Below are 19,362 nucleotides of genomic sequence, written 5' to 3' on the forward strand. Positions count from 1 at the left end.
TCAGTCAAGTATGACCTAATCCTTCATTTAAGACTTGCAAACCGTTGCTTTCCTATATATATTAATAGTCACAAAAAGCTAACTCATTGTCTTTAAGGTCAGACGGGACCATCATGATCATCTAGTCTGACCTCCTGCACATTGCAGGCCACAGAACCTCACTTACCCATTCCTGTAATAGACCCCTAACCTGGTGTCTGGCTGAGTTATTGAAGTCCTTAAATCATGATTTAAAGACTTAAAGTTCTAGATAATCGACAATTTACACTAGTTTAAACCTGCAAGTGACCCTCCCTCATGCTGCAGAGGAAGGCAAAAAAAACAAAAAACAAAACAAAACAGCAACCCAGGGTCTCTGCGAATCTAACCCAGGGGGAAATTCCTTTTTGACCCCAAATCTGGTGATCAGTTAGATCCTGTGCATGTAAGCAAGATCCCTCAGCCAGACACTTTGGAAAGAATTCTCTTTAGTAACTCAGAGCCCACTCCCATCTCGTGGTTGCATCTGTGGTCCATGGTAGAACTCGTGGTCCTTTGTGGCACTAAGATCAGAATGTGGTCCAATAAATTCACATTAGGTCTGTTAGGACCTATAAAGTGGTCATTTCTGGTTCTGCTTTGGCATATTTTGAAGATGTTTACAGTTTGCATCTTGTCTAGTACTTGAAACCTTTGTTCACCAGCCCAGAGACATGGAAGAGTGCAAGGCTACAGAGTGCGAGTAAGGAAATCAAATGGGAATTTCCATTCATTTAAGAAGATTTTTTTTAATGATTTTAGTGCCCAGAAGCATGCATGATGCCTCACATAAATAGAAGAAAATGTGTCTCTTAAATGAACTGTTAGTTAGCTATTATCCATTCTTTTATCACTGATAAATGTTTCTCATGGACTCTTTCAAACTCTGGTTCTTACGGGGTTGATAGAATTGAAGAGAGTGCCACATTTCCACTCTCACTTTTTCCTTATGAAGTACATGTCTTCCATCATATTCAAAATGTTATCATTGTTGCCAGAATTTCGCATGAAGTGGATGCATCTGGTGTTCTAACTTTAGTAAAAAACGAAATCAAGCCCCAAGTTGTAGATGCATGTCATATCGTTGTTATATGGTATTGCTGCATTCCATTAAACCATTACATGTTCCTATTAATTTTCATAACAATGGCTTCCTATACCTTCTGAAGGTGCTGTGCTCCTAATATCTCTCTATAATATCTCTCATTTTCCCCCACATGTTGTATGTTGTAATCAGACCGCTAATAATAAAAATAGTAAATTACAGTAGTAATTGCAATCATGCAGGCAGAATTTTATGTGAAAATGCTGACACCTGCAATTCCCACTAAAACACATGAAGCCATCTGTGTTTTTATTGCTTGCTTGATTTTTTTGGCTAAGTAACAGCTCAGTTCAATTCCCTAGCAATACCTGACACTAACATACAAATAACCCCCCTCTTTGTATTTCACATTTCTCATTTCACAGATTGAAGACATGCAATGGGGTAAAGGAATACGTGAGATCCCATCCTCTGTCTGCAGTCTGCCTTGTAAACCAGGTGAAAGGAAGAAGATGGTTAAAGGGATGCCATGCTGTTGGCACTGTGAGCTCTGTGATGGGTACCAATACCAAGCTGATGAGGTGACATGTTTGCTCTGCTCATATAATGAGCGACCTAATGAGAACCGCACTGGATGCCGCCCTGTACCCATTGTGAAATTGGAATGGCACTCTCCATGGGCCGTCATACCAGTCTTCTTGGCTATGCTTGGAATTATTGCCACCATTTTTGTAATGGCGACCTTCATTAGATATAATGACACTCCCATCGTCCGGGCTTCTGGAAGGGAACTCAGCTATGTCCTGTTGACTGGAATATTTCTTTGTTATATAATTACTTTCCTGATGATTGCCAAACCAGATGTTGCAGTGTGCTCCTTCCGACGTATCTTCTTGGGCTTGGGGATGTGCATCAGTTATGCAGCCCTTTTAACTAAAACAAACCGCATCTACCGCATATTTGAACAGGGCAAAAAGTCAGTGACAGCACCTCGGCTTATAAGCCCAACATCACAGCTGGCGATTACTTCAAGTTTAATATCAATTCAGCTTCTAGGGGTTTTCATTTGGTTTGCAGTTGACCCACCCAACATCATCATAGATTATGATGAGCAGAAGACTATGGACCCTGACCAAGCCAGAGGAGTTCTCAAATGTGACATTACGGATCTACAAATCATTTGCTCCTTGGGGTATAGCATTCTCCTAATGGTTACATGTACTGTGTATGCCATCAAGACTCGGGGTGTCCCAGAGAATTTTAATGAAGCTAAACCCATTGGATTCACTATGTACACTACCTGTATAGTATGGCTTGCCTTCATTCCAATATTTTTTGGTACTGCACAGTCAGCTGAAAAGGTAGGTGAAAATGAACTGTTAGACTGATATATCAGGAGTCATTGCAGCTATAAATTATGATCCGAATAGACCAAAAAAGAGCTAGCTATATAAAATATGTTACGTGTAGCAGAATATAACCTTACTTTTCTTCCAATTACTTGGTGGGCCATTCATTTGATAAATTGGCAGATGAGCAATAGGAATCAGTTGAACTATTAGTTTCATTGTTGTGTCTGTTTCAGCTGTACCTTTCCAGTATGGTGAATGGGGTAGCTGTCATGCTACCTGAAATGATGGCTCTTAAGTAAGTTATTTTGAGTATGAGAGAGAAACTTAGCATCTGTGAACAAAAAATAAACATGGCAATTATTGTACATGTTTGCACTTCTGGAGTTCAGCACTAAGGAGAGTGAACAGTTGTCCTGCTGAGTCTTCTGCTTCACAAAGAATACAATTCTAAATCATCCAGAGCAACATACAGTCCTGGCATAAGCCAATTCCATTAAAATTAGTGGAGCACATTCTGCTAATACCCAGGACTGAATTTGACACATTTAAGTTCTGCAGAATAGGCATCAAAACCTGGGATCTAATCCGTGTGCTTGATCCAAAGCCCATTAAACTGAATTAAAAGACTCCTGTTGACTTCACTAGGCTTTAGATAAAACCCAATCTCCTTTTGTTGTTGTTCTAAAACCTACAAGCAATTGACTTGTGCTCCAGTCCACTACATGTTTTCTTCCACACAAAGATAGGAAACAAGTCAGCTGAGGAAAAGGTACCATTACATTAAAAATAAAGATACTTTTGCAAACAAGAGCAAGTTGGACAACCTCGAACTATGCCACTCTCAGTAATCAATTCTAAGGTGCAATTTATGAATTAAACAGACTGTGGAAACGGGCATAGCTCTGTTGAAATCAGTGGGCCTACACTAATTTGCTCCACCTGAGAGTTTGGCCTAGTGTTTGCAATTGTTGCTGTAACTCTTCAACCCAAACATGAAAGCCCAGATCTGCAAAGGTATTTAGGCACCTAACTCTTATTGAAATCAACGGGAGTTAGGCACCTAAACATCTTTGAGAATCTAGGCATAAGTGCTTTCTTTTTCCCTAATCAAACCAACAAACAAAAATGAATTCTTCTCTTCCCATTTTATTTACACAGCAGAGCAATGCACAGCAAGAAGGGAGGCGTTGATCGATACAGAGACAGCATGTCCAAAAATGATATATTTTCCAAAATTATGTGTGTACAGGGAGTCCTTTCAAATTCAGTCATTAGCTGTGTCTTCAGGTTACCTATTTCCCCTTATTAAATTCCTTAAGCTGTGTTTTCCTCATCCATGAGCACTGTGAAAAAGCCAGAAAACTTTTGTTCACCACTACAATGAGCAGGACTAAGTGAAGTTTTGAGTTTTAGATTACTTTAATTGTGCTTAGGAATGTGATTGCAGCTTTGGAAATGTATTGCATAACTGCATCCATTTGTGATATGAAAAGGGGTTTCTATAGTGTGAGCTTTGCAAAATTTCTCCTGCTGGATGCCTTCCTATTGCATTTGTAGAATCCCAGCCTCCCACTTCCTCTTGTCCTCCTGAGTCCTCTGCTTCGCACTCCCCCTCCATCCTCTTAAAGGAGCAGCAGCACAGAGGCCAGTTTTATCCTCACTGCCTCCCAATATCTGGTGAAAAGTGGCTCAAGGACTGCTTTGCTCTGTCTTCTCTGTCCCATCTTCTTAAAAAAAAAAAGTAGCAGATACAACTGCTTTTCTCCTTGCCTCATAAAGAGCTAACAGTGTCTAGGCTGCTCTACTCCCAACTTCCCTTTCCATTAAAGGAGAAGTGGGACTTGGTCCATTCTGCTCCTTTCCTCCCCATAGACCCCAGAATCACAGACTCTGACCCAGCTCCGCCTACTCGTACAGGCAAAATGTCTTCTCCTCTTAGGTGAGTGGGCAAGTGGGTAGTTCAGGTCCCCATTAAAATGATTTATTTTACACCTGCAGTACAACGTGCTACAACGAAAAATTTGCATCACTAAAATCTGATACAGAAAGTCACATGATCTGTTAAAGTATGACTAAAAATATCAATAACACAACACATTTTTGTGTGGGCATCAGTATGGACATTAAGTTCGGCAGGCTGATACTTCAGTTACTTGATGTTTTCACTGGCAAGGTAACAACAAAAAAATGGTTCTTTAGAATTCAGAAGTTTTTTCGTCTTACTAAGATTTGCAATTTAAGGCTAGTCTCAGAGTTGAGTTACACTAGTAGGATGCAGAGTCCCCAGCAGCAAAAGTCTTCAGTGGGAAGATTGCAACAGCTCAGCTTGACCACTGTCTCCCCTCTGCAATGGACCCCATGACAGCCATCACAGCCACAAAGGGGAGTAGTGCTAGCTGAGAAAGGGGATGTTATCTCAGCAGGAGGGGGATGCACATTTTGAGTGTATCCCTGGTGCAGTTTCCACCAGTGAGGCATTTGTAGGAGAAACAAGAAGTAAGTACTACAGGCAACTTTAAACAATGTTAGGTCCATTTCTTTATCATTCATAACTTTGTTCTTAATTAGCAATTGCAATGTTCACAATAGCAATGCTCAAATATTGTCTGAGCTGTGATGAGCGGAGTCTATAGTTGACATGTGAAGGGATGGCTAAATGTGTTGTTTAAACTGTTGGTTGAAAAGACTTAAGCAAACTGATATAAAAACTAGCTGATCTCAAATAGTATTGTCAAAAGTTTGAAGTCATGGGGTTTAAAGCTAATGAGAATTGCAAAGCTAAAAACACGTCATTCTTTGAATCCATACACTGCAGACAACAGACATTTATTAGCTTAATCTTACTTCTAACAGAGAAGATGGTGCTAGTAAAACAATAGGCCTCTACCTCTTGAGCTAAAGGAGATCTTCCTAGCTATCCAGTAGTTGGCCCCTTATCCTCTGTCTGAGCCTAGAGGGCAATATGATCACAAAACCAGAATATTACAGTTTGCCTGTTATCTCAACAGATTGTATCCAATGGCTCTTTGTTCTTGTTCTGCCCAGCTTCTACAGATATTCATGAATACTGGGCTGTTAGAGGCACAGCAACAAGACTTGCCACCAAACTTTTTTCTTTACTTACAAAATCTGCGATCTGTGCAGAAATCAGTCTGGTAGCTATTTGTCTGAAACAGGTCTTCATATGAACACTAATGATTTCCTGTCTTGAACATACTGTGTGGAAGATCAGCCATGCAGTTCTCTTAACGTTAATAAAAGGAGTTGGGTCAGGACAAAATTCCCTGCAACATTTTATCCTTACCGGGAAGTGATGTTCTGTGTAGTGTTGTGACTTTCATTGTGTGGGCTTATTCTTTTACTAACAAGCACAAACATATCATCAATTGGGAGCGTGTGATCTGCTCTCTTTCTGACAAAGATATGCCACTAAAGCAGAGAAAAATTATATCATAAGTAATGCTGTAGTAAAACAATGACTGAGAAAGATGATCTCAACAGCTGTGTTTTAACAGACTGGAAGGGAGAAGTGTGGGGTTTAAGGAAGGCCAGAGGGGGAGGAGGCTGTACTGAAAATTTTATTTAAAAACCTATCTGGAGACCATCCCTGGTACGTGAGCTATTACATTAACTTGGTTAATTTACATGTCGTTCAGACTGCCATTTACACAGTTGACCATTTTTTTGCTTGCTATTTAATATCTGATCTGCTACATGTGTTTTGTGAATTATTATAGTTTGATTTGTTATGGGGCTTGTTATGTTTTTGGTGAAGCTGGTATATGCTTATATTTAATAGGCTTAACAGGTTTTTGAGGCTGTTTAGTTCTTGACTGAGGTATCCACATATTGACTTCTTTACATATAATTTATAAACATAATTGATTTATATTATATTTTATCTATTACAGTATATGCTAATCTCTTGTTGATTTGGGTGGAATTAGAGTAACTCTCTCAGTGAAACCAGTATCCATTCATACATCATCTTAGTAGAAAAACATCCTTTTTTGAAGATATATTTCGTACAATGTCCCTAAACGTGGCACTGGCTAGTTCCTTCTGAGAATAATGTGTCACTTGTTGTTGAACTTTAAGCAGCTTCTAATGATCAAAGGTGTCCTTAACTGAAGTGCTTGTGGGTTTTTAGGGTTCAAGATAGTTGACAATGTTCATACATCATCTCCTGCCCAACTAAGCATGATGGTGTAGCACAGCTTGTTAACATGTACCTTTGGAGAGCGGCTGTACAAAAGAAACATTAGTTTTAACTCTCCTGGTATAATTGGTTTTGACAACAAAACTATTTTAAATTCTCAGTGGATGTGTGGGACTTATCAGTTCTAAGCTAATTATAGAAGTTATAGGTTTATGTTAGAGTCAGTACAAATGGCACTTGAAAAGAACACAGACTGATCTGTAAGGTCAAGTAAAGTACAACTAAATCAATAAGCCAAATTGAGCCAAAACTTTAAACTACAAAAGTAAAAAGATAAGGAGAGAAGTAATACAAGTCGTTTCTATAACAATGTATTCCTCTGAAAAACTTGATTTGTAGGTGACTGCTGTACAGAGCATCAAATGCAATTATTCCCTGACACTTTGCTCTTTTACTAATCAATTTTAACTTTGAATGATATTTTCTCTCTTATTGGAAAGTCTACATTTGTGAGTCAGGTAGGGGAGAAAGCAACTTTAAATTCAGGATGACTTAATTAAGATTTCATATGCATAAGATAAATGGTACAGTATCAGATGTAAGTATCCTCATATTCTTGGATGTAAACATATTGTTTGGAGTCAGAAATTCCCAGCGCCTCAAATTGTATGATATTTTCAGATGAAGATTTTATGCTTTTCTTTAAATTATCCAGTGCTACTTGAGACAGGACACTGAATTAGATGACCGCTGTTGTGATCTAGCATAGGAATTATTGGGCCAGATCCTCAGTTAGTATCAATGGAGCCTTCTGTTATCCAAAATTTATGTCACTAGTTATAAATATCAGAGATTGCAATCCTTTAACATTATTGGAATAGATTTACTTATCATTTTAGATAGAAGATCATGTACATGTAGCAGTGCACTGATGTTTAAACAAAATCTTAAAAGATATAGTCCAGATTGAATTTGAGAGACCTTGTTACATTTATTCATTGTCCGCTTTCTTTTGATTGTTTTCTATTCACAGATATAATCATACAGAGAGACATCATGTCATATGATGCAATTATTCAAACATAGTTTGGAAATGTATATTATATGATTCTATAATAGTATGTTACTTTCTTTATTATTAATGTACCCTAATATAAATTTTACTTTAGACTTACAATTGAAAAGTTTCTCAGAGGCAATGCATTTATGGTAAAGGTGAAGAAAAATAAAACAAAGATAGGTATCTGAACTGAAAAAATAGTGTATAATTAACTAATTGTGGTATGTCGGTCTTTCAGATTTTTTTTTCACTTTTGTATTTGTTAAAGTTGCTTAATTGATTACTTTGTCTGTATCAGAGTTGATAGCTCTTGGAGACAGTTTGCATAGGAAGGAGAAACTTCCAAAATTCTTCATCTTAGAAACATTTATTTATCTACATTTCTGTTTTTCCACTTAATCTTATTTGTTTTCCAATTTTGGTAATATAAAGGACAAAGCAGACAGATAAAAAATGTACGTATCAAATCCAGATAGAATATTTAGTTTAAATACACCTTCAGTTCACATAGAGATATAATAATATTTACAGAAATGATTCTCCTGCATTGACTCCCAGACTAACCCAGCACAAATCCTAGACAGTAAATTAAACACAAAAACACAACCAGTATGTTCTTTGATCTGGAAACCCAGATGAGATGATGTCTTCCCAGGAGCTGGCAGAGACAGACTCAGCTAAGGCTTAGTCCCATCAAGATATTGGTGATGAATGGTTGGGGGAAAATTAGGCCTCATCCAAAGCTCATGCGAGTTATTGGAAAGACATGCATGGACTTCAGTAGGCTTTCTATCAAGTAAGACTATAGAACTAGGAGTGTCAGACTGCCCAATTATTGGCAATTATGGCAAACCAGATGAAACCAGATTTCTTTTAAACAAACAATATGGCACTTCTGTGTGTGTGTTTCTTCCTCCAGAGAACCCAGGCCTTCCTGAGTCTGAGATCTGGTAGCAAAGTTAAAACAAACAATTCATAGAATCATAGAATCATAGAATATCAGGGTTGGAAGGGACCCCAGAAGGTCATCTAGTCCAACCCCCTGCTCGAAGCAGGACCAATTCCCAGTTAAATCATCCCAGCCAGGGCTTTGTCAAGCCTGACCTTAAAAACCTCTAAGGAAGGAGATTCTACCACCTCCCTAGGTAACGCATTCCAGTGTTTCACCACCCTCTTAGTGAAAAAGTTTTTCCTAATATCCAATCTAAACCTCCCCCATTGCAACTTGAGACCATTACTCCTCGTTCTGTCATCTGCTACCATTGAGAACAGTCTAGAGCCATCCTCTTTGGAACCCCCTTTCAGGTAGTTGAAAGCAGCTATCAAATCCCCCCTCATTCTTCTCTTCTGCAGACTAAACAATCCCAGCTCCCTCAGCCTCTCTTCATAAGTCATGTGCTCTAGACCCCTAATCATTTTTGTTGCCCTTCGCTGGACTCTCTCCAATTTATCCACATCCTTCTTGTAGTGTGGGGCCCAAAACTGGACACAGTACTCCAGATGAGGACTCACCAGTGTCGAATAGAGGGGAACGATCACGTCCCTCGATCTGCTCGCTATGCCCCTACTTATACATCCCAAAATGCCATTGGCCTTCTTGGCAACAAGGGCACACTGTTGACTCATATCCAGCTTCTCGTCCACTGTCACCCCTAGGTCCTTTTCCGCAGAACTGCTGCCTAGCCATTCGGTCCCTAGTCTGTAGCGGTGCATTGGATTCTTCCATCCTAAGTGTAGGACCCTGCACTTATCCTTATTGAACCTCATCAGATTTCTTTTGGCCCAATCCTCCAATTTGTCTAGGTCCTTCTGTATCCTATCCCTCCCCTCCAGCGTATCTACCACTCCTCCCAGTTTAGTATCATCCGCAAATTTGCTGAGAGTGCAATCCACACCATCCTCCAGATCATTTATGAAGATATTGAACAAAACCGGCCCCAGGACCGACCCCTGGGGCACTCCACTTGACACCGGCTGCCAACTAGACATGGAGCCATTGATCACTACCCGTTGAGCCCGACAATCTAGCCAGCTTTCTACCCACCTTATAGTGCATTCATCCAGCCCATACTTCCTTAACTTGCTGACAAGAATACTGTGGGAGACCGTGTCAAAAGCTTTGCTAAAGTCAAGAAACAATACATCCACTGCTTTCCCTTCATCCACAGAACCAGTAATCTCATCATAAAAGGCGATTAGATTAGTCAGGCATGACCTTCCCTTGGTGAATCCATGCTGACTGTTCCTGATCACTTTCCTCTCATGTAAGTGCTTCAGGATTGATTCTTTGAGGACCTGCTCCATGATTTTTCCAGGGACTGAGGTGAGGCTGACTGGCCTGTAGTTCCCAGGATCCTCCTTCTTCCCTTTTTTAAAGATTGGCACTACATTAGCCTTTTTCCAGTCATCCGGGACTTCCCCCGTTCGCCATGAGTTTTCAAAGATAATGGCCAAGGGCTCTGCAATCACAGCCGCCAATTCCTTCAGCACTCTCGGATGTAACTCGTCCGGCCCCATGGACTTGTGCACGTCCAGCTTTTCTAAATAGTCCCTAACCACCTCTATCTCCACAGAGGGCTGGCCATCTCTTCCCCATTCTGTGATGCCCAGCGCAGCAGTCTGGGAGCTGACCTTGTTAGTGAAAACAGAGGCAAAAAAAGCATTGAGTACATTAGCTTTTTCCACATCCTCTGTCACTAGGTTGCCTCCCTCATTCAGTAAGGGGCCCACACTTTCCTTGGCTTTCTTCTTGTTGCCAACATACCTGAAGAAACCCTTCTTGTTACTCTTGACATCTCTTGCTAGCTGCAGCTCCAGGTGCGATTTGGCCCTCCTGATATCTTTCCTACATGCCCGAGCAATATTTTTATACTCTTCCCTGGTCATATGTCCAACCTTCCACTTCTTGTAAGCTTCTTTTTTATGTTTAAGATCCGCTAGGATTTCACCATTAAGCCAAGCTGGTCGCCTGCCATATTTACTATTCTTTCGACTCATCGGGATGGTTTGTCCCTGTAACCTCAACAGGGATTCCTTGAAATACAGCCAGCTCTCCTGGACTCCCTTCCCCTTCATGTTAGTCCCCCAGGGGATCCTGGCCATCTGTTCCCTGAGGGAGTCGAAGTCTGCTTTCCTGAAGTCCAGGGTCCGTATCCTGCTGCTTACCTTTCTTCCCTGCGTCAGGATCCTGAACTCAACCAACTCATGGTCACTGCCTCCCAGATTCCCATCCACTTTTGCTTCCCCCACTAATTCTACCCGGTTTGTGAGCAGCAGGTCAAGAAAAGCGCCCCCCCTAGTTGGCTACCCTAGCACTTGCGCCAGGAAATTGTCCCCTACGCTTTCCAAAAACTTCCTACCTCAGGACTAGGTCCTCTTTCCCAGCAGCTACTTCCTTTGTTCAGTGGGCCTTTGTTTGTGGCAAAACCCCTTGATCGCAGTACCAAACGCCTTGTAGACTTTCCTCTATAACCTTAAAGGGTCAGTATACCCCATATGTAATTTAAGTTTCTGGAAAATGTCCCAGACCTATGTTGTTTTGAACTCAGAGAACGATGGTAGAATAGTATTGCTGACTTGAGTCACATTTCTGCATCATGTTGGGCATAAAAGTAGATCACTCGGGCAGAATTTCTTTAAAAATTGCATGCGGCTCTGCCTAGCACCAGCCCTTTTTTCCCTTCCGCTGCGAATGTTAAGCGTACGTAATGAAGGCATTGTGAAATCACAAATTAATATTGGATAACTGTAGAGGAAGAAACGATCATCTACTTTCTGTTACTTAAATTAAATTCCCTGAATATCTAGAATGTAATAATGAAAAATTAGATTGCTTAATGGCAATCCTGAATATCAATCTATGTTCTGTAGCAGACAAACCAGGATCCGCTTGGTTTGTCTGAAATATAATGCTCCTTTGCATTATTACACTAGAACGTTCAGCATTTTATTCAGAATGCTTGCATAGACTTCAGAATAATTGCACAACTTCTTCATATGTACAGAAATATGTCTTCCTGTGACCACCCGCTTAACATTTCTAAAAAGAAATGCAATTTGGAAACAAGCCTTATCTATAAATGTTATGTTACAAGAAATTCTGGTTTCCCCAAGTTTAAAGGTCATGTTATAGCCTGGAACTATATGCCAAATTGCCAAATGGAATTGTGCATGGAGAACAGTGGTGGGCAACCTGCGGCCCGTCAGCGTAATCCCCGTTCCCAGCCAATGGGAGCTGCAGGAAGTAGCAGCCAGCCCACGCCACTTCCTGCAGCTCCCATTGGCCAGCAACAGTGAACCGTGGCCACTGGGAGCTGCGGGTGGCTGTGCCTATGGATGGTCAATGTAAACAAACTGTCTCGCGGCCCACCAGCGGATTACCACATGTGTCCCACGGGCTCCAGGTTGTCCACCACTGATGTAGAATATGCCCCTAAGATCTTATTTCCTCAAATCAGGTGACTGAAGTACTACATAGGGATCTGTCGTCATTCTGTTTAGATATGTTGTATTGAGAATTTTATCACCAGATGTCTGTGATTACTCTTTATTTTTAGTAATTGCTAATATTGAAGTCATACTGTGATTGGTCATTCTGGATGGCTAGACTGCCTAGTGGTTAGAGGGCATGGCCTCCAGCCTGCGGCTTGGTGGCAGGCCTCAGTCTTGAAGGTAGGGGGACCCAAGTCCACCCTCTCCACCAGATCCCAGCACAAGGCTTGGTGTTTGTCAACCCCTGAACAGGGGCAGCCCTCCCAGCAGGGAGTCTAAAGGGCTACTTCCTACCAGTGTCTGTTCAGTTTGGGGCATGGCCCTCTAGTCCACTTAGTTGGGTGGCCTGCTTCCTGTAGGGTCCCCTTGTGGGTCTTGAGATGGGCCTGGTCACGGTCCCAAGTTCCTTCAGGAGGGCAGCCATCAGTTGGTGAGACTGAGACCCACCATCTCTCCTTTTCTCCTCCCTCCAGGCCTGGCATTGGCTGCAGGTATAACAGGGTGCAGCTAGCTGGACCTAGGAGCTGTCTTTAACCCCTGCTGTGCTGACTGGTAGTTGCTCTGTTTCATCACTTCCTCAAAACTGATACAAAATTGTCTCCATGCACCTAGCTCTGTTATCCTTATGGGATATTTTTAAGCTACTGTGGAGATGTTTGTAGAATAAGAAGGTTGTAACTATTACTCTAAATAAGTAATGATGGTTTCGCTCCCAATATGATCTTCTTCTTTGGGTACAGTTTAGCCGTGAATTCAGATGGGCAGGGACAATCAGCAGCTTGTATTCTTTGTCCATAGCCAAGAATTTGCTTTTGTGTCCAAATTACATAAATCTCTGTCACTTTTTCCTTTCCATTTCTTTGTATGACCACCAGCGCGAAATGTGAAACCCTTAATCCCATTAATTGTGGAACCCTCCTGCTTACTCCTCTGCTGACATTTTTGAGGATGGCCATTCCATTCAAATCGATAGAATAATCAGGATGCCCGTTACATTTGGCAGCACACATTTGTACTTATTGTATAAAATGTAACATAAATACAATAATTCACAGGCACACACCAACTGGATTCTTATTCAGATTAAACAATGCCACATTACATGGCAGTGGCACTTTATATATTGTACAGTTGGTAAAAGAGAGATACTCTCTAGTTCTTTGCAATATAAATATTGATTAACCAGGTTGAACAAGCTTATATTTCTCACTGAGGAATGCTTGATATGGCAGTTGCTATAGCGACTATACCTTTGGGGATGTCTGTCAGAGTCAAACATTTGTTGCTGCGTGTATCACTGTATGAGCGAGAGAACTAGCGTCTGTAGCTCATGCAGCCTGTGACTGCAGACTTCCCGTAATTTGGGGCACACAGAAATATAAAGGAGAATCTCAGCTTTCACTTAAAAAGAAAGTAAATTTTAAACCATTTTTAAAATGACAAATATTAAACAATGGGACAATTTACCAAAAAATAATTGAAAGCCCCTAAAATTGATGATGTAAATAAAGACTAGTTTTGATGGCAATAGCAGTATAAAATTATGGCACATCACGTGTCCTCCATCGTTGTTCTATTGGTTAGTTTTTGCAGAACTCTGTTTTCAGCTAGCTGTTAGTGGTCTGCATGGTCAGGCACTGTAGCTTTTAATTTTAGTCAGCTTCGAGACAATGTCTTTCAGAGATCGTCCTGGAATTTAATGAGCTGACACTTGTATTTGGTCTAAGAGAAGCCACGTTTTAAAAAAAAGGTTCAAGGAAAAAGGTTTTTGCCATCTTTGCTAAAAATCTATTGAGAATTTCAATTAAGGACCTTCAACGTAGAACTGGTGCTCCTTGAAGAAAAGAATGGGCTATTTTTAATGAGAACATTGTCTTTTAATAAAGAAAAAAATAAACATTCTTTAAAACCCACAAATGATGAAAACGAATAATACGTTAAATATTTTAGATTAAAAAAGAGGACTGATTAAAAGGATTGTGATTTCATAGATTTTATCAGAATAGCCTCATTAATGTAAAAATGTGTATACAGTATACCATTAAACATCTATAGAAAAGTTTCAAAGATTTAAAATGTGCTTAGACCCACTCAAAATCCTTAATTATATAGCACCACAGTAATAGCGTGGCAACTGCTCTTAAAATTATTATTTATTTTATTGCTTTCTGCCTATAATTTTTCTTTCAGCACAGTGGGCGGTTGCTAAGGAGTGTTAAGTCAGGAGTAGCACAAAAGGGATATACCCCATGACTGGCTGCAGTAGCTTTACCTTGCTGTGAATAAGATTATGTTTACATCTACGTTATTTATTATGTAAGCACCGCAGAACTGAATAGGAGTTTCAAATTCTGGGGTCATTGATTTTTCAAAGGGCAAGTTTCCCTCTCACTGATGTATTGGCAGTGGGTTCATCCCCTAAACCAGTCATTATACCTACATCCACCTATAGATGTCCTATGCCCTTTAAGCAGCTGGTTCTAAGAACCTCTATAGCAGAGTGTGACTCAGCAGAGAGGATCATCACATTTTAAAATTATATATAACATACTTTTCCCAACCAATTCTCAGAGGAGAATTAGTGAAGTGCTACAGCAGGAGCGGCCCACCTGAGCCTGGGAAGGAGCCAGAATTTACCAATGTACATTGCCAAAGTGCCAAAGTAATACGTCACCAGCCCCTCATCCGCTCCCCAGCCCGCAGCACCTCCCGCCTACTGGCAGCCCCCGCCAATCAGCACCTACTCCCCCATCCTCCCGCAATCAGCTGTTTCACGTGCGCAGGAGCTATGGGGGGGAGGAGCGAGGGCATGGCAGGCTCAGGGGAAGGGGCAGGGGCCTTTGGGGAAGGAGTGGAGTGGGGGCAGGGCTTGGGGCAGAGCAGCGGGTTGAGCAGTGAGCACCCCCCGGCACAGTGGAAAGTTAGCATCTATAGCTCCAGCCCCAGAATCCATGCCTAGGTAAGGAGCCACATATTAACCTCTGAAGAGCCACATGCAGCTCCAGAGCCACAGGTTGGCCACCCCTGTGCCTCAGCTACTTGCTGACTGCTGTTAGCACCACCGCAGCTGTCCATGCTCACACCAATACCCCTGATTCACAGATGTCCTGTGATAGAAAAAGCGATAAAAGAGCAAATTTGAGCAACAGTGGTGGAAAATGCTGCCTGATACAGGCAGACTCAGAAGCCGAGCATTTTTACAAATCTATATCACTGTTGTAAAAGAGGTGGGGTTGGGGGGGGGGGGAGACCCTACTTTTCCGCTGCTGTAGAGCGAAGTCATGCCTCATAGAACCTCTCTGGCCCAAAATTGTTTTGTGGAAGAGTGACTCCTCTTCATTCCACCCTAGGACACAGCACCACCCATGGTAAGGAATTGTCAATGTATTGCACATAGGCTATGAAAATAACAAGCCAAGAGAAGGATCAGAAACATAATGCTTTTATTCCAAGAAAATGGCCCATTCATACACCTAGAAGAAATACAGGTGGTGAAAACAGTGAGAGCCACCAATTGAGTCTCTTACCCCAACCCTTCCTGAATGGTAAATGAGAGAAGAAAACCCCTGCACTACCTGCTAGCTGAGATTGTCCATACTTCCTTTGGTGAGGGGAATCTAACTACTCTACAACATGTTCAGAAAGCAGAACTTTCACAAGACCACGGAACTCACTCCTACAAGCGACAGTGACAACTGATCTCTCGGTATTCAGAGCTAAATGCAAAATCCATTTCTCCAAAGTAGTTTTTCATCAGCACTAACACACAGGTACACTCACGTAAACAGATGTAAATTGTTATTTCTATTTTTAAATTATTGGGAGCTGCTCCAGTATTTTACTGATGGGGGACAAGTCAGTACCTGGATAGAAAGGTAGATGACAGGCTGGAGGATTCCAAAAGGAGTAGTGGGTTGTTGTTGCTACTACCACTGTTTTCTCTTCTCTGTGGATTGAGTTTACAGGCAGCATTTAATATTCAGTTTTGGAATTCAAGGTTTGTTTGTTGTGACATGGTGGTATATTTGTCCCCTGACTAGACGAGCATGACCCCTCATCATAGAGAAGGCTGGAAGAAGTCCCAAGGGGTCTGGGACTCTCAGTGAAAGGTGAGGTGGCAGATATACTGGAGTAGGGATTTTTTAGAAAAATATTAAATCATTTTCTCTAAGGCAATGTAGGACATACTCGAGGCAGCTTTCCTAGGGAAAGAAATAGTCCACTATGAGATTTATTGGTTGAGTGCAGAGTTTAATTTATTTTTCTCTGGTCACAGAAGAGTTGTGTGCATATACTAAAGACCATGGTTGGATCCTAGTCTGCCTTGTTTAGTTGCCTGTGATGGGGTTTCGGAAAACTTGTGCCCTTGATGGGTGAAACCCTGTTTCATCCCATATAAAATATAGTAAGGGTGTTGGATTTACTGCATTCACCACAGTCACTGATCCCAAGTCTTTTCATGTGTAGTCCTAAGTGCAGAGAGTGAAGTCAATCTAGCCCAGTATCCTGTCTTCTGACAGTAGCCAATGCTAGATGCTTCAGAGGGAATGAACAGAACTTGGTAATTTCTAATGATCCATCCGCTAACATCCCATCCCAGTTTCTGGCAGCTGGAGGTTTTGGGCCCTCCAGGAGCATGGGGTTACGTTCCTGACCATATTGGCTAATATCCATAGATCTATCTTCCATGACAAATCTAATTCTTTTTTGAACCCAGTTATACTTTTGGCCTTCACAATATCCCATAGCAATGAATTCCACAGGTTGAGTGTGTGTTGTGTGAAGAAGTACTTCCTCATGTTTGTTTTAAACTTGCTGCACATTAATTAATCAGCTGACCCCTAGTTCTTGTGTTACATGAAGGGGTAAATGACAATTCCTTATTTACTTTCTACCATTAATGATTTTATAGATCTCATATTCCCCCTTAGCTGTCTCTTTTCCAAGCTGAAAAGTTCCAGTCTTTTTATTCTCACCTGGTATGGAAGCTGTTCCATGCCCCTAATCATTTTTGTTGCCATTGTCTGTACCTTTTCCAATTCTAAGGTATCTTTTTTATAGATGGAGGAACAGGACTGCACACAGTATTCAAAGTGTGAGCATACCATGGATTTATATAGTGGCATTATGATATTTTCTGTTTTATTACCTATCCCTGTCATAATGATTCCTAACATTCTGTTAGCTGCTTTTTTCTTCTTCTTTTTTTTTTTTGACTACCTCTGCACGTTGTATGGATGTTTTCAGAGAATTATCCGTGATAACTCCAAAATCTCTTTCTTGAGTGGCAACAGCTACTCCAGACCCCATTATTTTGTATGTATACTTGGGATTATTTTTTCCAATGTGTATTATTTTCCACTTATCAACACAGAAATTCATCTGCCATTTTGTTGCTGAGTCCCCCAGCTTCGTGAGATACCTTGCAATGTTTCACAGTCAGCTTTGGCCTTGCCTATCTTGAATAAATTTGCATATTCTGCAAATTTTGCCACCTCACTGTTCCACCCCCCTTTTCAAGATCATTTATGAAAATGTTGAACAGCACTACTTGCAGTACAGATCTTTGGGGGACTCAGCTATTTACCTCTCTCCATTGTGAAAACTAGCCACTTATTCCTAGCTTTTGCTTCCTATCTTTTAACCAGTTACTGATCCACGAAAGTACCTTCTATTTTATCCTATGACTTCTTAGTTGGTTTAAGAAACTTTGGTCCTCTTACTGTATTTTTTATTTGGGGTATATTTATATACTTTTAGTTTGAGCCTCTATTATGGTCTCCATGTAGTTTTCAGGCATTTCTCCCTTGTGATTATTCCTTTTAATTTAACTAGCGTCTTCATTTCTGTCTAGTTCCTCTTTTTAAAAATTAAATGCTACTCTTGTTTCTTTGGCATTTCTCCCCCCCCCCCATGAGGATGTTAAGTTTCATTATATTATGGTCACTATTACCAAATGGTTCAGCCCGTTCAGCTCTTAAACCAGATCCTGTGCTCCATTTAGAACTCAAATCAAGAATCTCCCCTTCCCTAGTGGGTTCCAAGACAAGTTGCTCCAAGAAGCAGTCATTTGTAGTATCTAGAAATTTTATCTCTAGATCCCTTCCTGAGGTGACATATACACAGTCAATGTGAGGGTAGCTGAAATCCCCATTATTATTGTGTTTTCTGCCGTGGTAGCTTGTAATCTCCCTGAGCATTTCACAATCATCATCTCCATCCTCATCAAATAGTCGGTAGCATTCCTATTTCTATAGTCTAATTGTTCAAGCATGGAATTTCTATCCATAGAGATTCTACGGCATATCTTGATTCATTTATAATTTTTGCCTTATTTGACCCCATGCTTTCTTTCACAGTTACTCATTCCTTGTAAAATATGCATCTCAGATGTGGAATGAATTCCAGCTAACTAAGGACCATCACAAACCTCACCCCATTCTGCTCCAAGTGCAAGGAGCACTTTTTGACTTTGCCTTCTCTAACATACATGCTAAGGGTTTATGTTTAAAAACCACCTAAACCTACAAAAACAAAGCACTATCCTGCACACACAGTTCTACACCTGGGGAGAGGATGAGAGAAAGAACAAACCATGTGTGACCGATATTAGTCATGTCACTTAATGCACTGCTGGAAGATGCTCAGGTACTACGAAGATGAGAGCAGTATAAGAACATATATTAAATAGAATAGAAAACATTCCACTGTGAATACTCATATATGCAAATTAAGCATTAACTCATCTTGCTGCCTGTGCAAACTTAATAGTGTCTGCAAAGCGTGTATAGTATGTGAGAAAAGCTGGATCAATCAAATCTTTGTAGGAAGCAAATGCCAAATAAGTTCAAAGCATGGCTGAAATTAATTTAATTTAAAATTTAGGTGAATGCTTACAATATTTTCCCCCAATATTCCCTCAGCTTAACAATAATAAAACCCTTCTGCCAGTTCATATATAAAACTTCCATACCCACTTCTCTTATTAAGCTGATGTACATTATGCTTAAAATACCTGTACAAGATGTACTCAAAAATGAATGCAGAGTAAATTTTTCTTACACTGACCTATACAAAAACACACAAACTGGCAAATGCTATTATAAATTTTGGTTATTGAAGGAGAGCCTCTTTTTGCTTTACTGTTTTGGAGAAACTGCTCAAGGATAGTTTACCCATGTGAAAATATATTCCTATAATGCTTCATGGGTCAGTAAGCTCCACTGTGTTTTCATGA

At 40.7% G+C, this 19,362-nt stretch overlaps 1 protein-coding gene across 2 annotated transcripts in view; it reads left to right on the top strand.

Moving 5' to 3' along the window:
• The window catches only part of GRM7 (glutamate metabotropic receptor 7), a 541,384-nt gene that overhangs the window by 400,991 nt on the left and 121,031 nt on the right, over window positions 1–19,362 (top strand). For both annotated transcript variants that reach the window (XM_074957549.1, XM_074957548.1), the window contains exon 8: window positions 1,489–2,424. In XM_074957549.1, the coding sequence (XP_074813650.1) occupies window positions 1,489–2,424 (936 nt within the window). The remainder of the gene's footprint in view (window positions 1–1,488; window positions 2,425–19,362) is intronic.

This window comes from Natator depressus, chromosome 7 (assembly GCF_965152275.1).
Source record: "Natator depressus isolate rNatDep1 chromosome 7, rNatDep2.hap1, whole genome shotgun sequence".
NCBI lineage: Eukaryota > Metazoa > Chordata > Testudines > Cheloniidae > Natator > Natator depressus.